This window comes from Nannospalax galili, unplaced genomic scaffold (assembly GCF_000622305.1).
Source record: "Nannospalax galili isolate Female #2095 unplaced genomic scaffold, S.galili_v1.0 scaffold238, whole genome shotgun sequence".
Lineage (NCBI taxonomy): Eukaryota > Metazoa > Chordata > Mammalia > Rodentia > Spalacidae > Nannospalax > Nannospalax galili.
This window is the reverse complement of record NW_008341888.1, coordinates 1,202,046-1,214,285: the sequence shown is the minus strand read 5'-3', so window position 1 is coordinate 1,214,285 and position 12,240 is coordinate 1,202,046. Positions and strand designations below refer to the sequence as shown.

Here is a 12,240-nt window from a genome sequence, read left to right as displayed (position 1 = left end):
AGTGTGTATGAACATTTTGCCTGCATTTATGTATATATGCATCATGTGCATGCCTAGTGTCTGCAGAGGACAGAAGAGGACATCAGATTTCCCTGGAATAGGAATTAACAGTTGTGAGCCTCCATGCAGGGGAACCAAACCTGGATCTTCAGCATAAGCAGCCTGTGCTCTTAATTGCTGAGCCGTCTCTCCAGCCCACTTGAGGAATTTCTTAAAAGGATTCTTAGCCCTCTGAGAATGAAATACTACTGAATTGAAAATGCTAAATGATTTTAAGGACTACAGGTCATTATTGCAGCAACCGTAATGGTTCCTGAGGTGGAGTAACAAACTTCACAAAACAATGGAGGATTACCAAATATTACATGATCCAAATTCAGTAAGCAATTATGTTCATTTACAAGGCAATTTAAGGGAGGTTTGGTTAACATCAATCACTTGAAATAATTACATTTAAAGGTTTAGTTAAAAGCAAGTTTTAAAGCAAAGATAACAGTAAAGTGAGTAAATAAATCATCTTTCAGAAGTTCTCTTATCAAACAACGACATAGTGAAAAAATTTAAATGATAATTTAGCAAGCCTGTAAACAAAAATCACACTAACGTACCTGAGATATATAGCCTGGAGGAAGGTATATTGGAGGCAAATTACCCGTGGGTGCTACCAAAGGTACTTCTGCAGGTCCTAAGAGGATTATTAGTAATGAATATCGTTGTAATTTTAAGCAAAGTCCATTAAAGAAGCCAGTTACATTTTCATGGTGCAAATGAGCACTGAGTTGGAACAAGAGTCATTTTGAAAGGTTGTTGCTGTTTGCTAACGAAGCTGATTCACCAAAGTATAGGTGTCATTGAAAATTCATTACAACCAATGGAATCTAATCAAGGCACACAGTGAGTATTGGGTACAATTCATATTATGAAAATTTTTGGCAAGTTTACTGCAAATGAAAATGAATTATCAGGCTTCTGTCCATTTTCTCACACTTAGCTTATATTGCTTCAAGTCATACTCCATACCATAAAATAAATTTCTTTTGATGTTATCTAATAAAAATGAAATGATTTTTTTCATTTTAAGGCTTTCTTCTAATAATATTAAAGTGAAATATTTTTTAGGAAATGATCCAAGATAAAGAAGGACCTAGTACTCATGCAATGTGCTACTTTTATATTAGGTATTCTTATTATCTTAAACATGCATTTATGTAGCAACTGAAAATACAGATTAGATACTTGCATATCACCATTTATTGGGTTATCTGAAATTATTAAAATTAGTACTTAGTTCTAATGATACATGTAGCTTTAAGGTCCTAGAATGGATTTTTTTAATAATGGAAAAGTAATAACTGTGAGTTCATGATAAACTTTATGTAGCAACCATTTAAAATGTATTGCCAGATAATAATAATTTTAGAAATTCTTGAAACATAAAGGCAGACACAAAAAGGCCAATTACAAAAGCAGAAATTCCCACACTTTGTCAGACTCTGACTACTTGGAGTCTGACTTCACTGACTTGTGATGTCTTATATAAACATTTGGAATCTAACTTTTAATGAACTATACATGACATCTTACCCCAAATGGTCAATCTTAAGAAAGAAAAGTGGTACTATAAAATTGACTACTTAACAAGATAGTGGGATGCCTGTGTATCTATTTAGATATGGACATCACATAAACGGAATGAGATAAGACCAAGTAACTTTCCTCAGCTATATAAAAGAAATCTCACTTCCTTTCAAGGGGTCCTTTCTTTGAGAATTCGTGTGCTGCATCTCTGTCTCAGCAGCATATTTTCTTCTTGTTATTTTTCTTTTATTTTTTATGTGTTTGAGTGTCTACATGTACATATGTGCACCACCTGTGTGTCCCTTGCCCAAGGAGGTCAGAACTCTTGGGACCGGAGTTAGAGACAACTGCAGTTGCGAGCTAACCATGTGGGTGCTGGGAATTGAATCTGGGTCCTCCGCAAGAGCACGTTTTTAACCACTGAACCATCTCTCTAGCCCTTCTTTTTATTTTTTTGAAATTTTCATGCATGTATTCAATGTATCTTGATCATCTCCATCTCCCCAACTTCCTCCCTTCAGCTCCCTCCACCTCCCAACATATCTCCAATCTTTCTTTCAACTTCATGCCTTTTTAAAATTATAACCTGTAATTCCAATTAGTGCTGCCCATATGCACATGTGTATGGAGTGTGGCATTATTTGCTGAGACACAGACAACCTCAATGGTTGCCCCTTCCCTGAAAGAAAAGTGATTCTCCCTTCCTCATCAGCCAGTTACCTGCCATTAGCTCCTCAGTTAGGGGTGGGACCTTGGGAACCCCTCACCCTTCCATGCTGAATTTTTTAACTATCTTGATCTTGTGACGGTCTTGTGTATGTAACCATAGCTGCTGTGAGTCTGTGTGTGGAACAGCCATATCATGTCCAGAAGCCAGTCTTTCACAGCACTCCTATTCATTCTCTGGCTCTTGCATTCATTCCATCCCTCTTCCAAGTTAGCCCCTGAGCCTTGTCGGGGGAAGGTGATATAGATGTTGCATCCAAAGCTGACCACTCACAGTTGCTTATCCTTAGCATTTTGAACAGCTACAAGTGTCTGCGTTAAACACTACTCTGTAATAAGAAGCTTCTATGATGAAGGCTGAGAGCAACCTAAATCTGTTGGCTCTAGGAGCTAGGAGGTGAAGTGTATTTTGCTTAATTAATCTTTTCTGTGTCTGTTTTGGTCTGGTAAAAGTAAATACTTTTACTGTGGTGCCTTTGGCTTGTTACTGTTGTTCCTGACACATTTGAAAAAACATATTTATTGAATTTTTGAGAATTTTATACAATGTATTTTGATCATATTTATACCCCCTTCCCCATCAGTACCTCTCCTTCCTAACCCCATCCTATTTCATGTACTCATACACACACACACACACACACACACACACACACACACACACACACGTTTAAGGCCCATACAAATTAGCTTGACAACATTTCAGTGTACGGGAACTGTCTTCTTGCCTGTCTTGACTTCTCTTTACTCTGGTGCTTGTGGTAGTCACCAGGTGGCCTATGGGCAACTGTACGTCTCTGATTGGAGCTGTTTTCAGTGAGATCCAAAGGCTTCTGGGCTACGACTCTGGACTAACGTCATTCATCAAGGAGTTCTTTCTCGCTCCTTGTTTGCAAATGAAAGACCCTGGCCAAGTCTACTTTTTGGTGGAACCCAAAGAGACTGGAGAAAGGAGGACAGCCTAGTAGAAGTCTGTAATGGCAGGGAGCCGCCTTGCTTTACTTCCGAGAACCACTCAACACGTGGTGTGGCTGGCAGCTTGTCTGGGATGAATGCACATATGTTGTGAGGACTCCCACTTCCTTTGCCTCTCTTACTCCTTTTCTCTGCCACGGTGTTTGATGCTGTTTTCCAGAATGGGAGGGAGTAACCAGGTTTTCACTTTTTCTAGGACTATAAACCCTCTTCTTTCCCTCACAACTGTTTTGTGATCAATTTCAGTTTGTGAGATTTCTCTTCAAGTTTGGTCTAGCCTGACTAACTGGAAGGGTTTGGCTCTGGAGTGCAACTGAGTTTCATCTCTATGAGTCGAGTCTCTGTTCTCAGAGGATGCCCCAGCTTAGAGCACACCTCAGTCAAGTCAGTATGGTGAGACTGGATTTCACCTCTGACAACAGGGGAAGTCCATTACCCTCAAGAGGTATTCTCTAGGTGAACACTGCATTTCTGGTCATATCTATGCAATGGGTCTCATACCTTCTACTCCCTGATTGAACCCTGGGATGTAATTTCAAAAATTGATCTTCAGAATCTCAAAAAGAAAAAATCCTTATTTTCCTTTGTAATAGAGTTTGACTTTATACCCACTCCAAGATCAAGAATGCTGGCTACCTCATGGCACATTAAATGATAGCTGCATCCTACGATTAGATCTCTTTTGCTATAATTCAGGAAAAGACTCTGAGGCCCCTTATATCCAAGCCTCCATGGCCTTGTCACATGATCCTCAGCTGTGAGAAGGATGGCCTATGTGCCTTAATAGATTCTTGTACAGCAGTCCATCTCCTCTCAACTTAGCCTCGGATGACATCCTTGATAATTTTTCATTTGTGAGAACTTAAGACCCTGCTCAAACCTCTGGTTTTCCCAAACAGCAACTAATCTACTTGTGTGCTGATCACCCCTTCTTTGATTTCTTCTCCTCCTTCTTCCTCTTTACTTGTGGAACGTTCTCCAAATGCTTCTCCTTAAATATGGTTTCTCTTTCAGACACTTGCTCTAAAACTTCATGTAGGGAACTCAGGGAACAATTAAAAACCGGCCTCTCTCTCACATAATAGCTTTTGCCTTCCCAAGGTGGCTAATAGGGAACTTGGCACCATTCAGATACATGTCACTTTCCCATGTCTGACCTGTTCCAAATCCAACCCAAACTAGAGTAATTTAGACAGGATCCTTCTGCCTTCATTAGAGAATTCAAGCACTGTGGTTGTTGGTCTAATCTGATAAGACATCTATACCATCCTAACCATCTATTATACACATGAGAAGTATTGTACCTGGTGTTTAACATATGAATGGACTGATGAGTCCCATGCTTATAACCCAGTCAGTGAGGCCATACCCTATTGTGGTACCTGATATGGAGTCTCACTAGTCATATCAGGACACTAAAGTACAAACTGACAGGGGAAGTATTCACCAAGACTGTATGATTACCTGTCTTAGAGGGAATGAAAAAGACCCTGATTAAATCTAATAATTGTAACAAGTTGTGGCAGATAACACAGGGCACTTCCAACAGCCCTACTTGCTCTCAGTCTAGGCTAGCTGAAACCATGTGTGTAAGTCAACTAATCTGGCTGACTTTCAGAGAGCCAAGCTGTCATGGCTGTGCATTTTATAAGCCAAACCTCTCTAGATATAGATAAAAACTTCAAGAAGGCATAAACTCATTATTTCATTTTATTAGACATGGTCTTCAAGATCGTTAATAACCATGAGGAAATCTCAAAAGCCAGAGGGGTCAAAACAGAAGAGGAAAGAGATAAACAGCAAGCTCAACACATGACTCCTGTAATCGACCACTCGTTGCCCTTCTCAGGAAATCCTAGAGCTCTAGCTAGTAGTCACCCTGTTCAGTCAGAAGGAATGAACTCAGCTATGTGTCCGAGGATTCTTTCCCATTACTGTTCTGGTTAGCAAGTACATTTCATCAAGGAATGCTCAAAGCTACTGGATTATAAGCCTCCCCCAGGGACATGTCTAATCCACAAAGTACAGGCCCACTAGTAAGTGCTCACTGAAAGCAAGAAAGTCCCTCTGTTCTTTGCGAGGGAAGGCCAACTTCCCTCCAAAGACCCCATGCTCAGATCAAACCTAGAAAAGGTTTCACAAAGCCATGGGCTTTGTGAAACAAGAAGAGCATGACTAGGAGTCAACCCATTCCAGCCCTCTGCCCTCTTGTGAACAACATTCTAGCTTGAATAGCCTCCTCCTGTGATTACATTCCAGCTTGAACAGCCCCTCTTTCCTGTGGCTAGAAGTTTCAGTTTCTCAAAGTCAACTTCCCGAAGTCAACACCACTAATACCATTCCTGCACATCCTAGTTTAACCATTAACACTACCTGGTCAAACCGGACTACAGCCCCTTTTCCAGCTCTGATAAAAACCGTAACTTGTAAGCAAAGTTCACTCTTTGGCCTTCACTGATGAGAGTCTTTCACAGGTTTGCTCTGAAATAAACCTGTCCCCACCGCTGTGAAACCACCCCCTTGTCTTCTCTTACATTTAGTGCCCAGTGTGAGGACAGGTGCAAGGGAGTGAGGAATATCTTGCAACCTAGGGAGCAACAGGCAGTGGCAACGTCTTCAGTGATAACTCCTTGATCCTGGGGAGCCCTTGGCTTCCATCCTGTGCTCCCTCACTCATTCCTTTCAGCCTGGCTTTCAAATTGTGTGTGAGTGGCTGCCCACTTGTTGGGACTGTGGGGTCCTGTCCAGGATTACTCCCCGGTGGGCACTCAAAATCACTTGCATGCTTTAGCCACCTCTCAGACAAGCCCCTGCAATCCATTCCTCTTTCTCTCTCTTCCTCTTTCTCCCTTCCTCTCTCTCCCTCTCCTCCCTCTCCCTTCTTTAGCTGCTCCCCCACCACAGAGATTTTTTGCTTTTTCCCGTATTTGCACCCAACACTGGACTCATTTGTATCACTTTTAGTGGTGAGTGACCCGTTCAGTCTGTCTTCTTCTGTCCCAAGGTGCCAGGGAGATCCATCCCTGGGGGACTGCCCATGCTCAGAGCTGCACATGACTAAGGAACTGGAAAGGGGATGCCTGCTATTTCCTTCACACCTTTTCTGACATCTCCTGGAGAGGTTCCCAGGGTGTCTGAAATCCTGACACAGATGCCTGTTTGCACTCAGACCGCCCTGGGATCTCTTCACCCTCCATGGGTCCCCAAATTTCCAAAATATCTTCAACATCCCCCCTAAGGTGCCTTCTGTTCAACCTCTCTAAATTGGGCCTCATTTCTTTTGTAATAGGGCCTAGCCTCAGTATAAACAAGACAATGATGCTGGATGATCTGAAAATGGCACATGACTTCCAAAATTCTTAGGGATCTTGAGAACTTCATAAACAGAAGTAGTGAATGGCCAGAAGCTCTGTGTATAAGCCTTCTACTTCGCTGTACTTCTCTGTGTCAATCTTGTTCCCTTACCCAAACCGTCCTTTTGAAAAGGACCATCCACACATCTCATCTCCTTCCTTCTAAGATTCACCTTTCAACCTGCAGACAACCCGCCTCCCTACATGCCCCACTGCCTTGGCTATTGCTCACTGAGCAGTGGCCACCAGGAAACAAAGTGGGGAGTAATCCTGTGCTGCCCCGCCTCCTCCGCAGGCCCTCCCTGCCCTCCAGGCCTTTGGCTCCACTCAAATCCCAAACCTTTCTGGAGACTCCAGGCCCTTTGTCCCAGTCCGACACCTTTCATGCCTTTCCTCAGCCTCCCGACCCCTATTTTATCATCTCTCTCTGTTTCGCTGGGTCCAGTGCTGTTCTCCCTCTAAGGGAGGTGGCTGGACTCCAGGGACCTGCTCAAGTGCTTTTCTCTTTTTCCATGTCTGAGCTTGTCCAAATGGAGGTCAAATTGGGTTCCTTTTCTGTGAATCCTGCCTTTTAAGACAGATAGTTCCTCCACATGACCCAATAGGTCAACCTGACTTGGCAGGATGTTTATATCATTAATTTAACTCCAGACCAGAAGGAAAATATCTGGAGGGTTTCTGAGGCCCACGGGTGACAAACTCCATAATCAAGAGCCCAATGACAACCTAGAGGCAGATGGGTTGTAACTAGACAGAACCCTGATTGGACTTACCAACTGAGAGAATCCTGATCGCCAACAACTCAAACATATGGTCTCTTGCCTTTGACTGGCATGACCAGACAGGCTTATAAGGCTATAAACTATGAAAAACTTAAAGAAATTACACAGGGCCTGGATCAGAATCCAGCCCCTTTTCTGTCCTGATTAACTGAGGCTATGTCTAAATATACCATTCTCCACAATGAGTCTCCTGAGTGTCAGACCTTCTTCTTGCAGTTCATTTGTCATTCTGCTCCAGATAGTAGTAGGAAACCACAACACCTTGACAAGGGTCTCCTGGCTCTACAGTAGGACCTCCTCAACTTGGCCTTTTGTGTCTTTAACGATAAGATGACTATAAGCTTAAAAAAGTCAAGCTGTTACAGCTTAAATACCAGAAACTTGCCTCAGCTATCCAAGACCCACCCAGAATGGCCCCTAATGGAACCCATCAAAGTCCTATTCCTAGCCCACTGGAGTGTGTTTTCATTGTGTTTATTCTGGACTTTGGGCAAATAATTGAACCAGAGGTCATTTCACACCTTGTCCAGCCTGTGGTCAATGGGGACATTGGTAAGTGAACTATTTTAACCACAGGATCCCTGCTTAGGATCCTTTACCAATACTGCCCCACAACTACCATCTAACAATCTTTCATCTCTGTTGGTGCTGCCAACAGATGAATGAAGGGACTCAGGATCATTTATGAGTCTATGGCACGGTATCCAGTAAAGCAAGTTTCTTTCTTTTAGATAGATACTGGGGCAAGCATATCTGTTCTAATTGATTACCAGGGACCACTTACGTCAGCATCCTTTCCCATTACTGTTGTGTAAGGTCAACCTGAAATCTTACACACCACACTTCAATTCAATTGTCCTTTTCGGACATAACTCACATGCACTCATTTCTCATCTTACCTTACTGTTCTGTTCTTTTACCAGGAAGGGACTTACTTCATAAACTTGGAGCCACCAAAGGTCTCTTTCAGCTCTCAAATTATACTCAATTTGTCCTTCCATGTCAGGCTGTACATGAGAGTGGCTCCCTTTCATCTCTTAATCCTCATCTTGTTTCCCAAGCCAACTTCATTATATGGGACCCAACAATTGCCCAACACCATCAACTGGTGTTCATTTCCCTCAAAGATCCTTCTCAGTATTTCTCAGTTTCCCAATACCCACTTCCACGTGACTCAAACCCATAATTTCTTGCCTCCTTGTGGCTTTCATCTGCACAAACTGCCCCCCCCCCGCCGCCAACAAGGGTTCCCACCACCTTATACAAAACCTTCGACAGGTAAGCTGTGTGATAGTTCTCATCTACTCAGTAGTGACCAACTCTTATATCCTTTCCTTCCTGATTCCGCAGTCAATAACCCATTTTTCAGCCTGAGACTCAAGGATGCCTTCATCACTATCCCCCTCCACCTTCAATCCCAGAATTGTTTGCTTTCACCTGTATCAACCCTGACTCTAATAATTTACCTGGATAATCCTCCCACAAGGATTCTTAGTCCTCACTACTTTGGACAAACTCTCCAAACGTATCTTTTCTCTCTCTCCCACAGAATCCTTCTCCAATACATCAATGACCTGCTTTTGTGACCTATCCTCCACTCTTTGCCTTCAGCACTACATAATCCTCCTTAGTTTCCTAGCCAACTTCAGACATGCAGTTTTTCCAAACAAGACTCAGTTGATCCAGTCCCAGGTCACCAATTTGGGCCTGACCATCATCCCCATGACCTGAGAAATTCCAGCTTCCTGGAAGGAGGTCATAGCCTCAGTCCCCTTCCTTAAGAGAGAAAGAGGGAAGTCTTTTCATTTTTAGATCTCATGGGCTGCTTCCGATTGTGGTTCCTCAACTTCTAAGCCCCTTTATGCTGCATCCAAAGGTGACCTCACTGATCACCTGGTTTCTACTCCAGACCTACACAAATCCTTTATAAACCTGAATCATGCTCTCTCTCAGGCTCCTGTCTTTGGGATCCCCAACCCCTTCTGAACTTTCCATCTTTACCTCATGGCACCAACAACCAGGCCTTGGGCCTTCTAACCCAACTAGTGCACAACTCCCTCCAACCTGTTGCCTATTTCTCTAAGTAAATTGATGCTATACATCAGAACTTGACACTGTGACTGAAATTTGTGACACCTGCCTTTGTGCTAATCCCCCAAACCTTCAAATTTATCTTCCATCAACCCCTTGTTTTCTCCTCCCAGCACTTGTGGGACATGATCAGTCATTTTGCCGTCTCTTCTTCCATTTCTTCCTCTTTCCTCAAAACTCTTCAGGCTACCTTTCTCCATTATACAGTTTCTTTATAGCCTTGACCTCCATTCAGCTCCACCCACACTCTTGCTCCTAACTGCAGATTATACTTCTCTTGGCCCCCATATATCTCACAAAACTGTTCTAAGAAAACAGATGAGATACCCTTAAGATTTTTCACCACCTCACCACCACTCCCATTCCTGGGGCCCTCGATTACTTCACTGATGGCAACTCCCTTCAGGAACCCCTTTATTAAGCTGTCTATGCTATTGTGGAAGGGTATCACAATGATCTTGTTTCCCACTTCAGCAGGGGATGGAGTCTAGCTCTTCCCTCCCAAGATTGCTTCTCCATAGGCAGAGCTCAGTGTACTCAGCAGAACCCTAATGCTAACTAGAAATAGCACAGTAACATCTACACTGCTTCCAAATATACCTATAACATCATTCATTCAAACTCCAAAATTTGGAGAGAATGGAGTTTCTTCACTTCAAAGGGCTCCCCCATCGTCAATTGGAAACTTATCTCCTGTCTCCTTAAAGCGCTCCTGTTACCAAAATGGGTTCCCATCATTCACTGCAAGGGCCACCAGGCAGGCAAAAGTTTTATCACCTCAGGGAACCAACTAGCTGACCTCTGGGCCCACAGGGTGGTTGTAGGCCAGGATGTGCCCTTCTATCTTTTTCTCCTGGCTATATCACTTATTTCCTTTGGCCCCTACCTTACTCTTCTACAGAAGTTGAGCACCTCTGATCTTGTTAACCCTACTGGCATCTTAACAACAGGCTCCTCTCCTCACTTGAGAAACCCTTCCCACCAGAGATCTCTTATTTCCATCCCAACCACTTTCCCTTTTAACACTGCCTTAGCACACACATTCATCTCACTCCTCTGAAAGATTCTTACAGGATCTTTCTAAATAGTGTAACAATCAAAGGGTCAATTCCCAATCTTATGTTAGGCCTCCACTTTTCTGAATCCATCATTTTAAGGGGGAAACTCCTAGGCTTCAGATTGGTGAAATGACTTTACTCACATGCCTCCCATAAGACACACCAAATGCCTCCTGGTACTAGTTGGCACTTTCTCAAATGGGGTGGAGGCTTTCCCAACCTCTAACCTACTCAGCAAAATCACCCCTTGCTTTCCTGTACCAGCCTCTCTCCAGTCTCACAACGGCTCCAAATTTGTTTCCCAGATAACCAGATTGATCTGCCAGGCCCAAAACATCTCGTGAAGGTTCCACATTCTTTATTGCCCTCAGTCTTCTTGAGAAGTAGGGAGAGTGGATGGCATCTTAAACAAACCAACACTCTTCTCCCTCCAGCTACATAAGGACGGGCTTTCTCTCTTGCTTCTAGCAGTCCTCAAACTTCATGAGCTCCCTCTTAAGCCTCTCATGCTCAGCCCTTTGGACTTCAAGTATGGGCACATTTTTGGTCATACCTCCTCCCAATTTTACTCCATCTAAAGACCCTCCTTCTCTGCTGACTAATACACTGTTTCAATTACTTCAGACCCTCCTGTGGTCCTTTACTAATTCCCATACTCCAACTCCTCACTCTGCCCCAGCAGATTCCTCCCTGTTCTTCCAACTGGGAGACCTTATTTTTTATCCACATTCCAGGGAATCCTGTTCAACTCACATGATAAAGCCCATCCTAACTACCCCTACCATAGCCAAACTTTAGAATTGCTCCTATTGGTACCACTTTTCTTCCCTAAAGAAGTAGAAGGACCAGAACAAACCTGTTACTAAATGCTTTTCCTCCCCACATAGGACTCAGCTCTGGTTCTTTTCCTCTCAGACACTGGTCTTGGTCCTTACTGACCACTAACCCCTAGAAGTGTTTCTTCCCCTATTCCTGTTGGGTCTGCCATCCCCTGTCTCAGGTAGAAGGTCAGGCCTTTCTGACCCCTATCATTGCCTGACTCTCTTCAGCAGTGGGACTCCACCATGCTTACCAGGACATGCCAAAATTTGAGTGCATGCATGGGGATGGCTAGAATGCAGGCTAAGACTTTTGCAAACAGGAAACTATAATCAATTTCCAGAGGTTTCTTACCTTCCTATAAACTCCCCAGTGTCCAATGTCTCTTAAAGAAGTCATAACAAAAAGGCCTTTACCTGGCCAAAAAAGTCCTCCTTTGCATCTCCAAACCATCATGCCCCCTGCCACCTGTTGGCAGCCTACTGTATTTTTTTTTTTTTTGCTTTTAACCTTGCTCTTTGCAACCTCACCCCAACTATGCTTGCTCTGCCACCCTCCACACGAATATACCTTTCCCTGATGAATATGAATAACTCTTTAGACTATTTCGACTGTACATCTTTAACTAATCAGAAACCAAAACCAGATCTCTCTACTGAGAGGGAAGAGGCTCCTGTTTCAAGCTCCCCTTCTTGGGTCTTACTTTCCTCCTTTATTTGCACATCCCCACTCCTTCTCCATCTGCCATCCCATTCACACTGGGAAGTTCTCCAAAAACCAATTCCTAGTGCCCCTTCAGATGATCATGTCATCCCTTTGCTGACTCTCATGGCTCTAGCCTTTGAGCATTCCCTCTGT

The 12,240-nt window shown here is 43.3% G+C and overlaps 1 protein-coding gene across 6 annotated transcripts in view; it reads right to left on the bottom strand.

Moving 5' to 3' along the window:
* The window catches only part of LOC103737823 (fibronectin type III domain containing protein 3C1-like), a 69,811-nt gene that overhangs the window by 27,566 nt on the left and 30,005 nt on the right, over window positions 1-12,240 (bottom strand). For all 6 annotated transcript variants that reach the window (XM_029565676.1, XM_029565674.1, XM_029565678.1 and 3 more), the window contains one exon: window positions 609-685. In XM_029565676.1, the coding sequence (XP_029421536.1) occupies window positions 609-685 (77 nt within the window). The remainder of the gene's footprint in view (window positions 1-608; window positions 686-12,240) is intronic.